This window comes from Monodelphis domestica, chromosome 4 (assembly GCF_027887165.1).
Source record: "Monodelphis domestica isolate mMonDom1 chromosome 4, mMonDom1.pri, whole genome shotgun sequence".
Lineage (NCBI taxonomy): Eukaryota > Metazoa > Chordata > Mammalia > Didelphimorphia > Didelphidae > Monodelphis > Monodelphis domestica.
The window spans coordinates 401215450-401236620 of record NC_077230.1 but is presented as its reverse complement, the minus strand read 5'-3'; the positions used below and the strand labels follow the sequence as shown (position 1 = coordinate 401236620).

The 21171-nt window shown below is 48.7% G+C and overlaps 1 protein-coding gene across 5 annotated transcripts in view; it reads left to right on the top strand.

Moving 5' to 3' along the window:
* Nucleotides 1–12778, top strand: part of SPSB1 (splA/ryanodine receptor domain and SOCS box containing 1) — a 95424-nt gene extending 82646 nt beyond the window's left edge. For all 5 annotated transcript variants that reach the window (XM_001362088.4, XM_056795823.1, XM_016422559.2 and 2 more), the window contains one exon: nt 10613–12778. In XM_001362088.4, the coding sequence (XP_001362125.1) occupies nt 10613–10740 (128 nt within the window). In that variant the 3' untranslated portion in view covers nt 10741–12778. The remainder of the gene's footprint in view (nt 1–10612) is intronic.
* Nucleotides 12779–21171: the final 8393 nt, after the last annotated feature.

Below are 21171 nucleotides of genomic sequence, written 5' to 3'. Positions count from 1 at the left end.
CCTTCCCAATATTTTCCCACAAAGTCTTTCTCACTCCCTCCCCACCATCTCCCACCTCCTTGCCTTACGTCCGTGCCCTGTTCCTGGAATCCTCATCCCTTTCCTTTTAGAATCTATTGTTTCTTTCTCAACTCAGAGGTCACCTCCTCCATGAAGTCCTTCTTGACTTTCTTGACGGGTTCCTTGTCCAAGTTACTGGTTATCAGGGGGTTCCTAGCACCCCCCCAATACCAAGACTTTGTGTCATTGGTGCATATATTTTGGGTGGCTCTTTGAGGCAAGGACTGTTTGCTCCTGGTCTTCTTATCTCTGGGGCAGGTGTTTAATCATTGCTTCCCACCCTGCCACTTGGTGCACAGTCAGAATGAGTCCCTCAGTCCGGCCCTCTCACCCCCGTGCCATAGTTTATCTCACAATTAAATGTTGTCAGAGAGGAGCAGGACAGGGAAGTCTCTCCTAAGATCATTTGGGGGATTTAAAAAAATAAGTTATCAGGGGCAGCTGGGTGGCTCAGGGATGGGAGATGGGAAGTCCTGGGTTCCAATCTGGCCTCAGACACTTCCTAGCTGTATGACCCTGGACAAGTCACTTGACCCCCATTGCCTAGCCCTGACCACTCTTCTGTCTTGGAACCAATACACAGTACTGATTCTAAGATGGAAGGGAAGGGTTTAAAAAGAAAAAAAAGAGGTTATCAGGTAACTTTCTGAAGTGAGGAAGTGTCTATTCATACTCTCTTCCTGTTCCCTGAATAAATAGCCACCAGTTAGTTCATTTCCTAGTTTCTCTGCATCCTCTTCTAGTGTGCTTCCTCCCCCCAGAACCTCTGTCATTCTCCTGTAAGTCACTGTGCCTGAGACATGGTTGGTGATGATTAACGCTTGCCTATCAGCCCTAGTAGATGGATGGAAGCCATTGCTCTCTGGATGTTGGCTTTACAACCCAAGGCCATTAATCTCTTTGAAGATTTATTTGGTTGGGAGGTCCTGGGTTCAAATCTGACCTCAGACACTTCCCAGATGTATGACCCTGGGCAAGTCATTTAACTCCCATAGCCTACCCCTTACCTCTCTTCTGCCTTGAAACTGTACACAGTATTGATTCTAAAATGGAAAGTAAGGATTTTTTTTTTAATTTATTGAATTGGTTTGTTGTTTTTTTTAACATGGTCGCCTAGTCCGAAGGGGTAGCCTCTCTGCCCAGGACACTTTGGTCTTCTGTGATTGACCTCAAAGCCAGGCCATGAGACAGAATTCCAAAGATGGATTCAGCCTTCACTCAGTCCCTGTTTCGAAACTGTCTCTGCCATGGAACCCTTTGGCAAACTGGGAAAGCCTGTAGCCCTGTGCTCACAGTTGTGTTTGTAGGAACTGGAGGAAACACTCCATTTTAGCTAGAGCTTAGTGACAAGGAAGATGGACCCCCCCCCATCCAGGTTCGCAGACATCTCCCCCCACCCCCAGGTCAAGAGCCCCAATCAAATCCAACCCATTCCCCAAGAGAATTCTCCCCTAGAGGGCCCCCAGCCACTGCTTGAGGACCTTTAATGAAGGGGAGTCTGCCACCCGCAGAGGAAATCCAAGCAGTAGAAAGTTCTGCAAGCCTCCACTTTCCTCTTTGTAACTTCACCATGCCTTGGGACAGAGAGGATAAACTTGCCATCTGTACCTTTCACAATTATTTTTAAAAGCATAGGGTTGGGACAGCTAGACGACTCAATGGATTGACAGCCATGCTCAGAGTCAGGAGGTCCTGGGTTCAAATCTGACCTCAGACACTTCCTAGCTGGGTGACCCTGGACAAGTCACTTGACCCTCACTGCCCTTCTCTTAATGCTCTTCTGTCTTGGAACCAATACACAGTACCAATTATAAGGTGGAAAGTTAAGGTTTACAAAAAGGGAGAGGATGAAGATAATTATCTGGGGATTCCCACTTGGGACCTCTAAATTCAGCTTCCTTTTATTGAACTGTGCACCTTCTCTTGGCTTGTTCTGAATAACCTCCTGAAAATGTGCAGGAAACCAAAGGTGATGGACCTTGATTTCGCTCTTTATTAGTTGAAGGGACTGCAGGTGTTTAGAGAAAATGAGGAAAGAGGAAGGAGGTGTAGGCAATGACATCTACTTTTAAATATTTGAAGGTTATTCAGGAGAAGAGATGCTCATCTTGGGCTCCCACAAGTTGTAAAAGGAGGATCTAAGTTTGGCACCCTCAAAAATTTCCCTAAGATTCCAGTGGTGCACAAGTGTGGTAATCCTTCCTTCTGGGCCGGAAGGCCCTTGGTTATGATCACCTGGGGTTGACTTGCTCTGAGCATCTCCCATCAGTCCCTGAGACAGGAAAATAAACAGAGGAACCATGCATTTTAGAGATTGGCACGTCAGCCCCAAGTCACCAAGCTTTTATTAAGCATCTGCTGTGAGCCAGGCAGTGTGCTAAACAATGAGGATACAGAAAAAGCCAGAAACAATTCCTGCCCTCAAGGAGCTCCCAGTCTAGGGGAGAAAACATGTAAGCAATCCTATAGACAGGAAAAATAAAGGGACTCTAAGGAAAGGCTCAGGATATGGGACGTAGCCCTTTAAACACTTGGAAGGGAATTGCTCTCTTGTAGAAGGATTGGACTTGTATTATTGTTAGTTACAACTTGACTTATTATTAAGGGAGATAATATTTGTAAAGGGCCTAGTAGAATGCCTGGCACAGAGTAGGCACTTAATAAATGTTTCTTCTCTTCCTCTTGCCCTCCCCTGCCCCTAGAAAGCAGACGTAGGAGCAGTGGGTGGAAGCTGCCAAAAGACAAATTGAAGTTGGATCTAAGGGAAAACTTCCTTTCCACTAGAGTTATCCATCAGCAGAGTTCCCCATAGAGAAAGGGCTCTACACTTCAATAATCACTTATTTAGTATGTTACAGAGTGGATTCTTGTTCAGGGAAGATTTTGGCCATTGGGTTACCCATGTCTCTTCTCACCCTTGAGATATATAGCAAGATGGCCCTAGGAAATACTGAAAGTATTTGACTGTCTACATCCCTTCCCCAACTTGAGATTGATTGTCTACATCTCTTCCCCTCCTTGAGAGACAGCAAGATGGCCCTAGGAAATACAGAAAGTATTTGATTGTCTACATCTCTTCCCCTTCTTGAGATAAACAGCAAGATGGCCCTAGGAAATACAGAAAGTATTTGTCTACATCCCTTCCCCAACTTGAGAGTAATTGTCTACATCTCTTCCCCTTCTTGAGATAAATAGCAAGATGGCCCTAGGAAATACAGAAAGTATTTGATTGTCTACATCTCTTCCCCTTCTTGAGATAAACAGCAAGATGGCCCTAGGAAATACAGAAAGTATTTGTCTACATCCCTTCCCCAACTTGAGAGTAATTGTCTACATCTCTTCCCCTTCTTGAGATAAATAGCAAGATGGCCCTAGGAAATACAGAAAGTATTTGATTGTCTACATCTCTTCCCCTTCTTGAGATAAACAGCAAGATAGCCCTAGGAAATACAGAAAGTATTTGTCTACATCCTTCCCCAACTTGAGAGTAATTGTCTACATCTCTTCCCCTCCTTGAGATAAACAGCAAGATAGCCCTAAGAAATACAGAAAGTATTTGTCTACATCTCTTCCTCTCCTTGAGAGACAGCAAGATGGCCCTAGGAAATACAGAAAGTATTTGATTGTCTACATCTCTTCCCCTTCTTGAGATAAACAGCAAGATGGCCCTAGGAAATACAGAAAGTATTTGTCTACATCCTTCCCCAACTTGAGAGTAATTGTCTACATCTCTTCCCCTCCTTGAGATAAACAGCAAGATAGCCCTAGGAAATACAGAAAGTATTTGTCTACATCTCTTCCTCTCCTTGAGAGACAGCAAGATGGCCCTAGGAAATACAGAAAGTATTTGATTGTCTACATCTCTTCCCCTTCTTGAGATAAACAGCAAGATGGCCCTAGGAAATACAGAAAGTATTTGTCTACATCCCTTCCCCAACTTGAGAGTAATTGTCTACATCTCTTCCCCTTCTTGAGATAAATAGCAAGATGGCCCTAGGAAATACAGAAAGTATTTTATTGTCTACATCTCTTCCCCTTCTTGAGATAAACAGCAAGATGGCCCTAGGAAATACAGAAAATATTTGTCTACATCTCTTCCTCTCCTTGAGAGACAGCAAGATGGCCCTAGGAAATACAGAAAGTATTTGATTGTCTACATCTCTTCCCCTTCTTGAGATAAACAGCAAGATAGCCCTAGGAAATACAGAAAGTATTTGTCTACATCTCTTCCTCTCCTTGAGAGACAGCAAGATGGCCCTAGGAAATACAGAAAGTATTTGATTGTCTACATCTCTTCCCCTTCTTGAGATAAACAGCAAGATGGCCCTAGGAAATACAGAAAGTATTTGTCTACATCCTTCCCCAACTTGAGAGTAATTGTCTACATCTCTTCCCCTCCTTGAGATAAACAGCAAGATAGCCCTAAGAAATACAGAAAGTATTTGTCTACATCCCTTCCCCACCTTGAGAGACAGCAAGATGGCCCTAGGAAATACAGAAAGTATTTGATTGTCTACATCTCTTCCCCTTCTTGAGATAAACAGCAAGATGGCCCTAGGAAATACAGAAAGTATTTGTCTACATCCCTTCCCCAACTTGAGAGTAATTGTCTACATCTCTTCCCCTCCTTGAGATAAACAGCAAGATGGCCCTAGGAAATACAGAAAGTATTTGTCTACATCCCTTCCCCAACTTGAGAGTAATTGTCTACATCTCTTCCCCTCCTTGAGATAAACAGCAAGATGGCTCTAGGAAATACAGAAAGTATTTGTCTACATCCCTTCCCCACCTTGAGAGACAGCAAGATGGCCCTAGGAAATACAGAAAGTATTTGATTATCTACATCTCTTCCCCTCCTTGAGATAAACAGCAAGATGGCCCTAGGAAATACAGAAAGTATTTGATTGTCTACATCTCTTCCCCTCCTTGAGATAAACAGCAAGATGGCCCTAGGAAATACAGAAAGTATTTGATTGTCTACATCTCTTCCCCAACTTGAGATTGATTGTCTACATCCCTTCCCCAACTTGAGAGTAATTGTCTACATCTCTTCCCCTCCTTGAGATAAACAGCAAGATGGCTCTAGGAAATACAGAAAGTATTTGTCTACATCCCTTCCCCACCTTGAGAGACAGCAAGATGGCCCTAGGAAATACAGAAAGTATTTGATTATCTACATCTCTTCCCCTCCTTGAGATAAACAGCAAGATGGCCCTAGGAAATACAGAAAGTATTTGATTGTCTACATCTCTTCCCCTCCTTGAGATAAACAGCAAGATGGCCCTAGGAAATACAGAAAGTATTTGATTGTCTACATCTCTTCCCCAACTTGAGATTGATTGTCTACATCCCTTCCCCAACTTGAGAGTAATTGTCTACATCTCTTCCCCTCCTTGAGATAAACAGCAAGATGGCCCTAGGAAATACAGAAAATATTTGTCTACATCCCTTCCCCACCTTGAGAAACAGCAAGATGGCCCTAGGAAATACAGAAAGTATTTGATTGTCTACATCTCTTCCCCAACTTGAGATTGATTGTCTACATCTCTTCCCCTCCTTGAGAGACAGCAAGATGGCCCTAGGGAAATACAGAAAGTATTTGATTGTCTACATCTCTTCCCCTCCTTGAGAGACAGCAAGATGGCCCTAGGGAAATACAGATAACCTCCTACCAGCCTGTACCTGGTTGAACAAACTATATCCTGTGGATGGTGAAGTCCAACTTTAGCTACCACACCTAGCTTTGTAAAGCCTGAGGGTGTTGGAAGATGGCTTAGATACCTGGCCACCCTGTGACCCCAAGGCCCTGAGGACTACATGAAGTCATTCCTTGTCCTGAAATCCTGTTTCAATTTAATGAACTGTGGACAAGAGCTTAAATTTCTGGAGAACCAAAGGTTCCCAATCTAGTGGAATATGCCCCCATTGGGTGGCCCCAAATGAACAGAATCCGCCATTTATAGACACCTCCAGAGTTTGCAAAAAGTACTCGCCATCCTTTTATCTGAGCTGGAGGGAGAGGTTCCCTCCAGAGGGAGAGAGACAGAGACAGAGAGAGAGACAGACAGACAGAGAGAGAGAGACAGAGAGAGGGAGAGACAGACAGACAGACAGATAGACAGACAGACAGACGGAGGAAGGGAGACAGGGAGGGAGGGATAGAGAAAGGGAGGGAGGGAGAGAGAGACACAGAGAGAGAGAGACCCCTTGTCATACAGATGAGAAATCTACGACCCAGGTCGGACCAATAAGCATTTATTAAACTGCCGTGTGATGGGCACACATGGACCAATGAGTCCCTGCCTGCCTTAGCTCTCTCTCCTTGTATAACTTGGAGCAGGGAACTCAATCCAGTTAAAAGTCTATTTCACAGGACCCTTCCACCAGGAACTTGGGCACTCTGTGGCCAGGCCTTGGCTTTGACTGGACTTTTGTTGTTGGGCCTAGAAGCTCCAGTAAGTCTGGAGCACTTGAACCACATAGGATCATAGCTTCAGAAAGCTGGATGGGACTTTCAGAGGCCACCTAGTCCAGCGCACTCACTCACACATGAGAAAACTGAGGCTTTGGAAGGTTGTGACTTGCCCAAGGTCATACATCTAGCTAGCCTCCAGAGCTGGGCTTTGACAAGTCTTCTCTTTCTCATCATTCTTCCTAGATCATGCTCTTGTCAGTTAGGTCTGGTGAGAATGATGGCACTTTCCCCACTGTTTGAGACTCCTCAGAAGACCCATTGAGCTTTGCTTTGAGTCCTGTGCCTCCCCCCAACCAAAGACTCTTCAATTTCTAAGATTAAAATCCATTTCCTAATAGAGAAGTGATCAGTGAGGAGACCTATTTTTAAATGGAGAAATGCTGATATAAACATCTAAAAACTGCTCCAGATTGCTAATAAGAGGGGGCAGCCAGGTGGCTCAGTGGATTCAGAGCCAGGCCTAGAGATGGGAGGTACTGGGTTTAAATCTGGCCTCAGACACTTCCTAGCTGTGTGACCCTGGGCAAGTCACTTGACCCTCATTGCCTAGCCCTCACCACTCTTCTGCCTTGGAGCCAATACAGAGTATTGACTCCAAGACGGAAGGTGAGGGTTTTATTTTTAAAAAAAAGATTGCTAATAAGAGAAAGACAAGTTAAGGCAGCTTGGAGATAGTGTGTGCCTACCACATTGATCAGGGTGATGAAGGAAGGGGAAAAATAGCATTACCAGTATTGGTGAGACTGGGGTAAATCAGGGCTGTCACATAGGGTGGTTTCTGCTTGGCTTCGGAGGGAAGATGGGAAAAAGGTGCAAAGAGGTCAATTCAGACAGATCCCTGTTCCTAACAATCAAGGCTCTTCCTAGAGGGGATGGATTGGGACAGCTAGGAAACTCGGTAGATAGAGTGCAAACTGGACGTCAGGAGGACCTGAGTTCGGATCTGGCCCCAGACACTGCCCAGCTGGGTGACCCTGGGCAAGTCACTTTCACTGTTTGCCTAACCCTCACCCTTCTGTCCTGGAGTTCTTTCTGAAACAGAGTTATGAGTTTTATTGTTGTAAAGAGGGATTGGGCTCTTCTCCTTGGCAGTCAGACCTTAATGGCTCTACACAAAAGCTTGTTTGTCCATCATTTGTTTGTCCCCCAAACCCCACCCCATGAGGAGCTTCTTGAGGGCAGCAACTGTCTGGCTTTCTGTGTCCCCAGGGCTGAGCGCAGCACCCAGCCTGATGCCGAGGCCCTGCTTTGCCTTCTTTGGCTATCTCGGGCCTGGCAGGCAGCAGGTGATTGGCTGCTGATCTCATGCCCGTGGACTGCCCAGCCCTGGTTCGGTACAGGTTGGAGAGCGGCGCCTCCAGGGGCTTGTCAGGCTCGTATCCTCGGAGACCCAAATCTGGGTTAGGCCCCTTTGGGTCAAGAGAGGGACCTTGGAGCAACAGCAACTACTTCCGATTGTAATTCAGTCGTTTTGCAGTCTTGTCCAAGTCTTCAGGACTCCACTTGGGGTTTTCTTGGCCAAGATACTGGACTGGTTTGCTGTTTCCTTCTCCAGCCCATTGGACAGATGAGGAAACCTAAGCCTACAGGGTGATGTGACTAGTACAGGGTCACGCAGCTAAGTGAGTGTCTGAAGCAGGACCTGAACTCAGATCTTCCTGACTCCAGGCTTGATGCTCTGTCCACTGCATCACCCAGCTGCCCAAAATAATAATGATCATAATACTCAACATTTATGTAGTGCCAGGCACTGGGCAAAGTTCTTTACAATGAATATTTCATTTGATCCTCCCAGCAACCCTGGGAGGTAAATGATAATATTATCCCCCTTGTATGGATGAAGACATACTCTCCCTCTCTCTTTCTCCCTCTCTCTCTCTTTTTGTCTCTGTCTCTCCTTCTGTCTTTGTCTCTTCTCTCCTTTTTCCCTTTCTCTCTGTCTTGTCTCTCTCTGTCTTTCAGTCTCTCTCTATCTCTCTGTCTCTGTCTCCCTCTCTGTCTCTCTCTTTGGCTCTGTCTCTCTCTTTCTCTCTCTCTATCTCTCTGTCTCTGTCTCTCTCTCTGTCTGTCTCTCTCCCTCTCTGTCTCTCTCTCTGGCTCTGTCTTTCTATCTCTCTGTCTCTGTCTCCCTCTCTGTCTCTCTCTCTGTCTGTCTCTCTCCTTCTCTGTCTCTCTCTTTGGCTCTGTCTCTGTCTCTCTGTCTGTCTCTCTCCTTCTCTCTCTCTCTCTCTCCCTCTCTCTCTCTCTCTCCATCTCTCTCTGTCTCTCTCTCTCTGTCTCTGTCTCTCTGTCTCTGTCTCTCTCTATCTCTGTCTCTCTCTGTCTCTCTCTCTCTCTCTCCCCCTCCTTCTCTCTCCCTGTCTCTCTGTCTCTCTCTGTCTCTCTCTGTCTCTCTCTCTCTCTCCCTCCCTCCCCCTCATTGTTTCCACTGACCCATATTTCCTTAAGGTCACATAGATAGTACAGTGTAGAGGTAGCATTCGAACCCATATCCTCTGACCCAAATGCAGTCTGATTTCACTCAGGAGCTCCCTTCCATCCCCGAGGCAGACAGCTGCAGAGTCATTCAGGCAGCCTTCCTCTGTTCTTCCCCCAAATGTGTTCTGTTACGTAGGTCTGTTCCCTCCGGCCTCTGGCTACCTCACTGATTGGAAAGGAAACAGCTGTGGGATTCGGCTACTGGGAGGATTCAGGACAGGGTGTTCCTTGATGGGAGAGGCAGCCCACCCCATGTTAGTGAGAGCGAGCCTCGGGAACACCAGCTGGGCGTCCCCACCCCATTTCCCCCTGCAAAACAAACCCCAAACTCACACTCACACACACACACACACACACACACACACACACACACACGCACGAGGACTGGCAGCAATCCTGGGGGGGGGGGGGGGGCATTGTTCCTGCGTGTCTGTGCTGAGATGGAAATCAAGGAATAGAGTCCCACGTGAGTCACTCAGAACGGGCTGACCCCACGGGCCCTCGGACCTGAGCCAGGCCCTGCAGGGTGAGAAGGCTGCAGCTAGAACAGGTTGTCTGCAATCCTAAGAGCTTCTGTGTTGGCCTCAGCCCCCTGGGCTGGACTCTTGGGGATCCTCGAAGTTCATTGGAAAAGAGGACCACAGACTGTAAGCACCTGGAGGGCAGGGAACGCTTCAAGTCTTTCCTTGTATCCCTACTGTGTGCCTGGCACACAGTAGGTGTTTCATGAATGTGTGCTGATTGATCGAGGTGTCCCGAAAGCGATGGTCACATCCGGAGTGGAGATGTCATCTAGTTTGTCAACCAGAAGTAGAAGTCCGAGCCTGAGGCGGGAGAGCCCTCGGTTGGCATCCGTGCCCACCCAGCCCCGGCCAGAATCTCTTCTACCATGTCCGCAGCAAGGGGAGAGTGCTTGGCGCGATGTCTGGCGCAGAGTAGCCTATTCATGAGTGCTGATTGATTGAAGGGAGCCTCTACCCTGGGGGGGCCCATTTCTTCCCAGCATGGCCCCTGATAGTCTTCAGAAGGGTTTCTAAGTGTTAGAAGTTTTCCCTAACCTGTGTGCCTCAGTTTCCTCTGTTGTAAAATGAGGATAATAGTAGTAGCTACCCTCACAATCACATGAAATGCTTAGCACGCAACAGGCGCTCTACAGACGTTTGACTATGCGTATCCATACGTACCCTTGGAACTCTGGGTTTCCAGGTGGAATCTCTCACTTAGAAGAGACCTCAGAGTTTGTACCTAAGGGTGGTCTGTGAGTAGATTTCTGGGGAGACTCCGAATTTGTGTGGGGAAAAGTGACATCTGGATCTGAATGGAGGTGGCTTCCTGCGCAAGTTAATTTATGCATTTAAAAACATGATTCTGAGAAAGGGGTCCATAGGCTTCACCAGACTGACCCGAGCACATCCACCGGGAAGCTTGAGAACGCAGAGTCTCCGCTGACCTGTGCCTGAATCCCCATCTCGGCCCGGTCCCGCCCCCCCAAGCTCCTCCCACTTCCTGCATATGGCTCTGGGCTTCCGCCTTTCTCAAGATGGCGCCTGGCCATGGGAGAGCCCGCAGTAACTGGTGTGTTCTCTTCTCTCTCTCCAGCCGAACCACTGCCTCTGATGGACCTCTGCCGCCGGTCCGTCCGCCTTGCCCTGGGGAAGGAGCGCCTGAGTGAGATCCATGCCCTGCCCTTGCCAGCATCCCTTAAGGGCTACCTTCTCTACCAGTGATGTTCCAGCTCAAGGCCCGCCATCTGGGAATCAGGAAATCCAACTGTGCGAACCCACTGAGCCGACACTGGGGTCCACAGCAGCCCTGCCCCTGCCCCATCCTGCTCCTCTCTTCCTCCTCCTCCTCCTTTCTTGCAGCCCAGCCTTCTGCCAGATACGGACCCTCACAGCAGGTTCATCCAATCTTCATCCCTTGGAAATGGCTTCTCTGTGTGGGCAGATGAGTGCTGTGTGTTTGGACTTCATTTTCCCTTCTTTAAAGAGAGAGACATTGTTTTCTCTGGAAGTACCACGTTGTGTCCTGGTCCACTCTGGGGGAGGTAGTGCGGAGCCCACAGCTTCTGCCCAGACGGGACACCTCCAGGGATCCCAGGGCTTGATGGATGATGGCCGGTTGGGGCAAAGTAGCCATACTGGCAATAAGGAGGCCAGGAAGCATCGAGGGTGCTTGGATATTGACCGATGACTTCCTTTGGGTGGCAAGTGTGGAACCTCGTGGGTTACTGCTGCACAGGAAGTGCCACCATTGATAAAGCTGACAATGCCAAAAACTCTTTAAAAAGAAAAAACAAAAATGGGACCCTGGAAAAAGGCCGGAAAGCAACTAGTGTCATTCCCTAAGATGTCCCACCTGTACTCTGTATTTATTCTTTCACCAACAAAAACCAATTTATTTATTCCACATAGAAAGAAAACATCCCTTCCCCTCCAACATGTGTCTTGTTGTCCTCCTACCTCCCACCCCCATGCCGTGTCCCCTGCCCTTGACCGAACATCACAGTTAGAGCCTGTCTGGGGCTTCTTTGGTGGGTGGAGGTTGTTATCTTGGCCCGTGGCTCTGAGGGGACCTTAGGGCTTGCCGGGCCAGCTCCTTCCTCAGACTACAGGATTCACGTGCAATAGTGATGCCTTCAGTGGTCCTCTGAAGCAGCTACAAGATCCTGCCACCCTCGTACCTCTCGGCCGGACATCCTTGCCCAGGAGAGCCAGACGTACGGTCGAGAGAGTTAGCTAGACGACTTTTCATCCTCTTGAGTCATTCAAGTGTTTCAGTCAAGCGGCCATCCTCCTCCTCCCCAGCTTTCCATAAGATGTTTAAAAAATGCTTTGTCCATTGAGGAAATCAGGCCTTAAGGAGCCTTTCCAGGGGAGGAGGGGGAGAAAGAGAGAGAGCGCAGCAGGCAAGTTCTTTGCCATCATCCATCCCCCCCAAAGCCAGAATTGAGTCTCTGAAATATTGGTTCTGCCTCAGAGAGCAGACCAGCCAGCCAGGCCCCCCAGTTCAAATGGGGCTCCCCTGGTCGCTTCTTCCTGAGCTGAGGGAAAATGTGATGAGAGCCTCCCCTTCCTGGCAGTTCCTCTGAGGTGCAGGCTGAGATGCGGCCCCCTCCCCACCCCACCCCACCCCATTATTTTGCACATTTTATTAACTTTGAGATCGGTTTTGGAATCCAGCTTTTGGTTCAGTTATGTACAGGTACAATAGATGACTTTATTTGTTTAAAATGTTTAATATATATATTTGTCTATGTAAGAGATGTTTTGAACAGCTGCTGTTGGATACCTTTTTTTAAAAAAAACCTACTTGGAGAGTATATTTTTAAAAGCCTAGAATTGGTGCCAAGCCCGTGTGGGGAGCTGAAGTCATCTCCCCCAAACTGTTACTGTTCATTGTTGTTGTTGTTTTTTTAAGGAAGAGCAAAAAAAATACCGCCATCCCTTGTCGGTCCTCTGGGTCCTCTCTTCATTTCTGTCACAGGGTGGGACACGTGCTATTACTATTGGTGCACAAAAGAGAATTTGACCTGTACATCCAGCATTAGATTGCCTTGGCCCCCACCGTCGTCTTCCACCGATGCTGGCAAAGTCACACTGTCACTGCCCCCCACCTCTCCTCTCCTCTCGTGTCAGGTTCAGCCCACCCCGCCGTATCACCATCCCAGTACATAATGGCTTGTTTGGTTTTAAGAATCCTTTCTACTTTATGGCTGTAGAGAATACTCAGTAACCTAATAAAGAAAAGTTTATTAAATTTGAATTCACTCAGCTCGTTTCTCTTTGGGGCTGGCGGGCCGGGAGAGGGGCTTCCTGCGCTTTCTCCCTGGAGCCTGCTGAAGACCTTGTCTTTGGGGAGAATGGAGAGAGGAGCCCCTCAGGGAAGGAGCCAGGGAAGGGACAAAGCTTTTTAGAAAGTCTTCCAATCAGTACAAAGTGTTGGCTCCAAGGCCTCAAGGATTCAGGTTCAACACATCTGAGGCCACATTTGAACCCAGGGCCTCCCATCTCTGGGCCTGGCTCTCTCTCCACTGAGCCACCACCCAGCTGCCCCTGTTCTCTTATTTTAAAAAATCTTCAAGGGGCTCCTGTATTGTTCCCAGCTCTCAGTTTTGGAACGTTTTTCCCACTGTGGCTCCCACTGACCCCTTCCAAATCCACGTAAAGTTCTAGACTAACTACAGCCCACCCCTCTAAGAAGCTGTGCAGCTTGTTCCTGTTCTTGTCTAGTCTTCTGGTCTTCCACTTCATGCATTCTGTGATAAGCCTTGCAGACAGTCTCAGGCCAGCTGGCCTGCTTGTTCTTGTTGGACAGAATTTCTCGTGTGTGCACCTCCTTCCTTCCCAAAGTCCCACTCACAGGCCACTTTGAAACGGGCCCTTTCCTGCTCTCCCCAGTGCCTTGGGGCAGCTGGGACTTGAGGTTGGAAGGCCTGAGTTCAAGTCCAGCCTCAGACACTGATGAGCTGTGTGATACTGAGAAAGTTACTGAAACTGTTTTAGTTTCCCTGACTGTAAAATGGGGAAATAGATATAATATACATATAATATATACACATATATAATTATATGATATATCTATATAATGTATGATACTGAGAAAGTTGCTGAAACTTTTAGTTTCCCTGACTGTAAAATGGGGAGATAGATATAACATACATATAATATATAATATATATACATATATAATTATAATATATGATGTATCTATATAATGTATGCATGTATAATTATAATTTAATGTAATATATTGCAATGTGATGTATCATAATATTACATGCATACATGTATAATTATAATGTAATATATGATATATAGTAATATAATATATATACATTTATAATAGAATGCAATGTGATGTGATATAATGTGATATATACATGCATGTATATATGTAATAATACGTGCATGCATATATAATTATATGATATATCGTAATAGGATACATTATATTGTATTGTATTATTATATTATTATATTATGTTATATTATGTTATGTTTTATATATTTATTATATTATATTATATTATATTATATTATATTATATTATATTATATTATATTATATTATATTATATTATATTATATTATATTATATTATATTATATTATATTCTGAACAAATGGAAGCTAGCCTGGAAGAGTAGGCAGTGCTGGGCCTGGAATCAGGAAGACTAGAGCCTCAGACACTGACCATCTGGGTGACCCTGAGCAAGTCACTTAACTTTTCTCTGCCTACAGAATAGGGATAATAACAGCCCCTCCTGCAGAGGGTTGGGAGGATCACAGAGGGCCTCTGTAAGGTGCTTTGCACAATGCTTGGCACATGGTAGGCGCTTAATAAATGGTTTCTTCCCTTCCCTCCCCAGAAATTCCCTGGCACCTCGTCTGCGTCTCCCGGGATCTGTGTGGGATCTCCTCCCTAGCCTTCGGGCTCCTGGGAAGGCAGAGACTTCCCTTTTTGGTCTCTGGGCCCCCGGTGCCCAGGACGGGGTCCGGCCCATGAGTAGGCCTCGGATGGAGCTTGTCGAATTGTGCCAACGGCCCCCAATCCTCCGGAGTTTACCATTGGGCGAGCCGGAGCCGGGAAGAGGCCAGAGTGGTGCTGGTGAGGCCGCAAATTCAAATATTGCCGGCTCCAGACATTTCAGGGGAGGGAGTGGGGGAAAGGGTGGTCTCGAATTATTTTTAGGTTGGAGTTCATGTCTGGGTTGCCGCAGAACAGGAGTCGCTTTACAGGGAAGGCGAGAGCGAGGGGGCGGGGGCGCTGGCAGAAAGGAAGAGAAGGGTTTTTGTTCGGCCTCTCGCCGAGCAGGTCTCTGCGTGTGAAAGAAGCTGTGTTAATAAAACCGTCCGAGCGCACCGACTTGGCACGTGGGGCTGGAAGGAATCCTCCGGCCCTCCCAGGCTCCCTCGCCTTCCTCTTCCTCCTCCTCTGCAGGTAGCGGCCGCCCCTCCCTCTCCCTCTCTTTTCCCAGATGTGGAATGCGGACTCGACGGAGCCGTAAACCCTGCTGGGGAGGGGGCCGAGGCCCTCGCTGGGGCCCAGACACCCAAACATGGTCGGATTCTTGCTGTGGGGAATAGTTGAAATAAATGGGCTGCCCAGGGCCAAGAGTTGTGCTGTGTTTTATGGATGGCACCATGGCAACCGGGGAGGAAATCATGAGATGGGGATTGGGCCGTAGAGTCAACAAATGATGTCCTACATTAATAAACCCCAATGAATCAGCTCCTCTCTTCCCCGGCCTTTCTCATGGACTTGGCCAGGCCTTGGCAGCCAGAAAGCCGAGCCCGGGGGGCCTCCGGAGCAGCCCCCCTCCTCTCCCCTTCTCGGAGCTGAGCCCCCACAGGCCTCGGCCCCTGGAGACTTCTGGGGGACCGTGTCTTCTTTAGGAGCTTCCCGAGCCACGTTCCTGCTAGGCTTGCTGCTCCTCCGGGCCTGGACGGAGGGGAGGAACTGTCCTGGCAGGGCCCAGAGGGGGACCATCCTAGAGGGCAGCGGGCTAAACGGGGGCTTGCCCCCTCTGGGGCCTTCTCCCCTGCAGCCTGGCAGGGGAAATCACTGCTGGGAGAACTTGGAGAGGCAGGTGGGAAGGAAGACTGGATTCAGAACCACATCGTCTATACTGTGTGACCTTGGGCAGGTCACCGGATTTCTCTGGTCACTTAGCCTAGTGCCTGCACTTAGGAGGTACTTAATAAGTGCTTCTTGAGGGGCAGCTAGGTGGCTGAGTGGATAGAGAGCCAGGTTCAAATCTCACCTCAGATACTTCTTGGCTGTGTGTCCCAGGACAAGTCACTTAACTTCCATTGCCAAGCCCTTACCTCTCTTCTGCCTTGGAACCAAGACACAAACTTTGGTTCTTTCTTTTTTGTTTTAAACCCTTACCTTCCGTCTTGAAATCAATACTGTGTGTTGGTTCTAAGGTGAAGAGTGGTAAGGGCTGGGCAATGGGAGTTATTAAGTGACTTGCCCAAGGTCACACAGCTGGGAAGTGTCTGAGGTCACATTTGAACCCAGGACCACCTGTTTCTAGGACTGGCTCTCCATCCACTGAGTGACCCAGCTGCCCCCCAAACTTTGGTTCTAAGATGGAAGATGGAATATTTTTTCTTTAAAGTGCTTCTGGGGGGGCAGTTAGCTGGGCTACCTTGGACAAGTCACTTAACCCCCATTCCTTAGCCCTTACCTCTCTTCTACCTTGGAACCAAGACACAATTTTGATTCTAAAATGGAAGACCGGATGTCGTTTTTTGAAGTGTTTCTGGGAGGCAGCTAGATAATACTTCTTAGCTGTGTGACCCAGGAAAAGTCACAGAATGGCTATTTGCCTCAGTTTCCAGAACTGTAAAAGGGAAAGGACTAGCTTGCCTTCTTAAGGAGGACCTTCCCAGAGCCCCCATGGGGGGGGGGGGGGGGGAGGGTTGTACTTGAAATCATTAAGCACAGAAACTTCTGGGGTTGCTTTGGGCTGGAATCCAAGCACAGGAAGCCAGGCGTTCTGGTGGAGGAGACACTGAACCCTCGGCCATTGGGTAAGGAGAGCTGTGATGCCCCTCGAGGGTTGACTGCCAGCAGACACCCGGGGGGCACTAGGAGAGTCTGGGCGGAGCAGTTGGCTCCTCCAGAAGAGCCCCCCCACCCCAGTCTGACACCCCTCCCCCCACCAGTTGTCCTCTCCCAGGCGGCTTTGGAGTCGGAAGCCCAGGGCGGGAATCCTCGTCGTGCTCTTCACCACTTCCGGGAGCTCCCGCTAACGCCCGCCATCTTGCCCAGCGTCTTTGCTTCTCTGTAAAATCTGATAAGAGCCTCCCTCGAGCTCCAGGACTGTGGGGAGGAGCCAGTGAAATGAAGCAGGGCAAGCCCCTTGACCACTGGAAGCTCTGTAGAACTGTGGCCGCTCTGGGCCTCAGTTTCCCCATCTGTAATATGGGGGGAATTTGACTAGATGATTGAAGTCAGTTCCAGTCCCCTCATCTATTCTCGCCTTTCTTATAACTGAGGGGGAAGAGACAGTCGCTGGAGGTTTTTCTGACCCAGAATTCTTGGCGTCTATCTCAGGGCATTTTGTTACAGAGATGCCCTGCTGCTCCCTCAAATTCACCAGGTCCCAGATTGAATTCGTCCCTGGTTCATGGGTTATTTTATAGCCCTCACCTTCTAGCTTGGAATCAATACTAGCAGAATAGCGGTTAGAAGGGCTAAGTAATGGGGGTGAAGTGACTTACCCAGGGTCATACAGCTAGGAAGTGTCTGAAGTGACATCTGAACCCAGGACCAGTTCTCAATCTACTGGGGCTACCTCACAGCCACCATCATAGATTGGAGTCAGGGACTCTGGAGATCATCTTATCCAACCCCTTCATTTTACAGATTGGGAAACTGAGGCTGGGGGAGTGGTGAGTGAGTTGCCCAAAGCCTCACAGATATTTAGTAGCCGGATTTGAACCCAGGTCAGCATCTATGATCCTTGGAGCCTCTCCTTGAGGGCAGGGGACTGTCATTTGTCAGCTTTGCATCTCCAGTGCTAAGCCTGGGGACCGTCTACAGTGGCTACTTCCCAAAAGTCTGCAGCCCTGCCTGGGGCTCATCTCAGCCCTGGAGAGGTGGGGATGGGGGTGGGGGGGCCTGCCGAAAGCTGCTCCCGCACATGATGTTTCACTAATCGACTGCAGGCTCGTCCAGCCTCCAGACAGAAAAGTATTTGAAACAGCTGCCAGATGTTGTGTCTGAACCCTATTTTACAACTTGCTTACTGTTTAGCAACGTTCTTCCTGCCAGAGTTCAGCCTGCCCCAGTGGCTCCAGGCCTTCGCAGCTCCTGCCTCTCCTCCTCCTCCCAAGGAGCCTGCCCTCCCCTGGACCCCCCGACGGCCGGGCTCAGGGGTGTCCCCTTCCCCTGGGCTGCCCTGCACCCCTGAGCTTCCTTTGGGTGCCATCAATCAGGCAGTCTCCTTAGCTGGAGTTTCAACCTGACAAACGTCATTAGGAAGAGCCTTTCATTGAATGCCACAGGCACACAATAAGTGCCACATGTATACAAACCAAGTGTGTCTACTGTGTGCCATAAGTTTATGCTATATGTATACAGAATACAATAAATGTATCCTGTGCCTACTGTATGCAAAGTACACTCTCTAAGCATCTGTTGCACATAAAGTATTTAAGCACTGCCTTTATGCATGATACAACTATTATGCGTCTATAGTATACAAAGCACTTTTGCTGTTTATTATATACAAATTTATTATGTCTGTGGCATGCAAAAGACATTTCTGTGCCTACTGTATACCAAGCACATTTTTCTGTATTTACTATATACAAAGGAAATTTATGTCTGTGGCATGCAAGAGATTTCTGTGCCTACTGTTTACAAAGTACAAGTTTATGTGTTTATTGTATACAAAGCAAATTTACTCTATGTCTGTGGTATGCAAAGCACTTTTTTGTGCCTGCTGTATACAACCCACCTGTGATATACTCTGGGGAGGCTTCTTGGAGTGAACTGGAAGGGCACCTTTCCCATTCCACATGTACATGAATGTCAGGGCTAGAAAGGAACTCTGAGGACATCTGAGGCAAAATCCATCATTTGACATGTGGGGAGACCAGGGGGGGGGCTGAAAATGGTTCAGGAACTCCCTTGGGGTGTGGAGTTACTTATTGATCAGTCAGTCAATCAGTCAACATTTATTAATCACCTACTATGTGCCAGACAGACACTGTGCTAAATTCTAGAAATATAAAAAGAGGTGAAAGACAGTCTCTGCCCTCAAGGAGCGTACAATCTGACGGGGAAGACAATAAGCAAATATACACAAGCCAGCTAAATGCTGGATAAATAAAGGAGGCACTGGAATTAAGAGGGGCTGGGAAAGACTTCTTGTAGAAGGTGGGATTGTGGTTGGGATTTAAAGGAAGCCAAGGAGTTCTGTCATCTGAGCAGAGGAGGAAGAACATGGCAGGCATGGAGGACAGCCATTGGAAATGCCCAGAGCCATGAGATGGAGAGTTATTTGAACAAAAACCAAGTGTCCTTGGATGGAAGAGTATATGTAGCGGAGTAAGGTACAAAAAGACTGGAAAGGGAGAAAGAAAGAGGAAGGAAGGAAGGAAGGAAGGAAGGAAGGAAGGAAGGAAGGAAGGAAGGAAGGAAGGAAGGAAGGAAGGAAGGAAGGAAGGAAGGAAGGAAGGAAGGAAGGAAGGAAGGAAGGAAGGAAGGAAGGGAGGGAGGGAGGGAGGGAGGGAGGGAGGGAGGGAGGGAGGGAGGAAGGAAGGAAGGAAGGAAGGAAGGAAGGAAGGAATGTGGGAGGGTGGGAAGGAAGGAAGGGAGGAAGGGAGGACAGGAGGAAGGAAGGAAGGAAGGAGGGTGGGAAGGAAGGGAGGAAGGAAGGAAGGAGGGTGGGAAGGAAGGAAGGAAGGAAGGAAGGAAGGAAGGAAGGAAGGAAGGAAGGAAGGAAGGAAGGAAGGAAGGAATGTGGGAGGGTGGGAAGGAAGGAAGGGAGGAAGGGGGTGGGAAGGAAGGAAGGGAGGACAGGAGGAAGGAAGGAAGGAAGGAAGGAAGGAAGGAAGGAAGGAAGGAAGGAAGGAAGGAAGGAAGGAAGGAAGGAAGGAAGGAAGGAAGGAAAGAAGGAAAGAAGGAAAGAAGGAAAGAAGGAAGGAGGGTGGGAAGGAAGGAAGGAGGGTGGGAAGGAAGGGAGGGAGGGAGGGAGGGAGGAAGGGAGGGAGGAAGGGAGGGAGGGAGAGACTTAGAAGTCAGGCAGTCCAGCACCCTCATAGCATGAATGTGGAAACAGAGACCTAGAGAAAGGATTTGACTTGTCCAAGGTCACAAAACTTGCAGGTGACCCTGCCAGAGTTGGGGGATTGGGGAGCAGGGCAAGGCAGAGTGTCAGTCTCCAGGACCAGCAGACTTCCTGCCCCATCACCTGCCTCAATCCCAGGCCCCAGGGGAGGACTCCAATCAGTGAGAAGTGGAGGGACAGTCCTGTGAGCAAAGACAGTCCTAGGGAATTGGCAGAGGCAGCAGTAGAGCAGACCTTTGGGTTGGAGCCAGTCTCCTTCCTCTCCCACCAGCCCTGACACCTGGGTGGTTCCCTAAGGAGGCAGAGGAGTACCTGTGACCTTCATCCTTCATACAAGGCCATACCTGTGTGGTTAAATGTAAGTGTACGTGTAATTAATTGCATGTGTGTTTGCATGTGCTTCTCTACTGTATGTGTTGTATGTGATGTGTCACATAATGCAGACGATTGTGTATCATATGTAAGTGTGCATATAACTGCATGAGATCGTCATTGTATGTGGTCGTGTGTGTCATTTTATACAGGGTGGGGTGTGATGGTGTGGTTGTGTCTGGTTGTGTATAATGGTGTGATTGTATGCATGTGTGCACTGACGTGTGGTTGTCTGTGATTACTGTATGTGGTTGTGTGTCTGTGTATACTTGGGCATGTATGTGTAGTTGCATGTGTGATGGTGTGTAATTGCATGTTTATATATGCATGTGATTGTGTGTGTCCGTGCATATAATGGTGTCTATACGTGTTTGTATGTGGTCGTGTGATGGTATGTAATTATGACTGTGGATGTGCTGTGATTGTGTGTAGCTCGGCTCCTGGGGTTGTGGTTGTGCAATCCTGGAGGCCTGAGGCCGCGGGGTGTGGAGGGAGGGAGGGGGACCGGGAGGGAGCCCCTCCCCCACTGTGCTCCTTCGGAAAGCCTTCCGTGGCGCTCCCGGCGCGGCCCCCCAGGCCCCGGGCGGGGGAGGGAGGGCTCCGGGCCGCGGCCAGGTTGTGCAATTCCTCCTCCTCGTCCGTAGCATGGGAAGCGCGCTCGTGTCCGTCCCGGAATCCCGGCCGCGCGGCCAAAGTGCACAGAGTGTTCAGTCCCTTCAGAAAGCGCCAGAAATGTTTTGTCCGCTCGCTCCCTCGCTCGCTCGGAAGGAAGGAGCGCATCCGTTCCCGGGCTCTGGAGTCCGACTGGCCCAGGCCTGAGAACGCAGCCCGGAGCAGGCCGGGATGCTTTGGCCTCCCCCGCCCCGCCCCGCCCCCGGCCTCATGGGGTAGCCCTTAGGGGGAGGGGAGCCTGCCCGCTCAGGGGGGCACGTTCAGAGGCAGGCCGATGGCCTGGGATGCCCGGGAGTCTTTCCCATG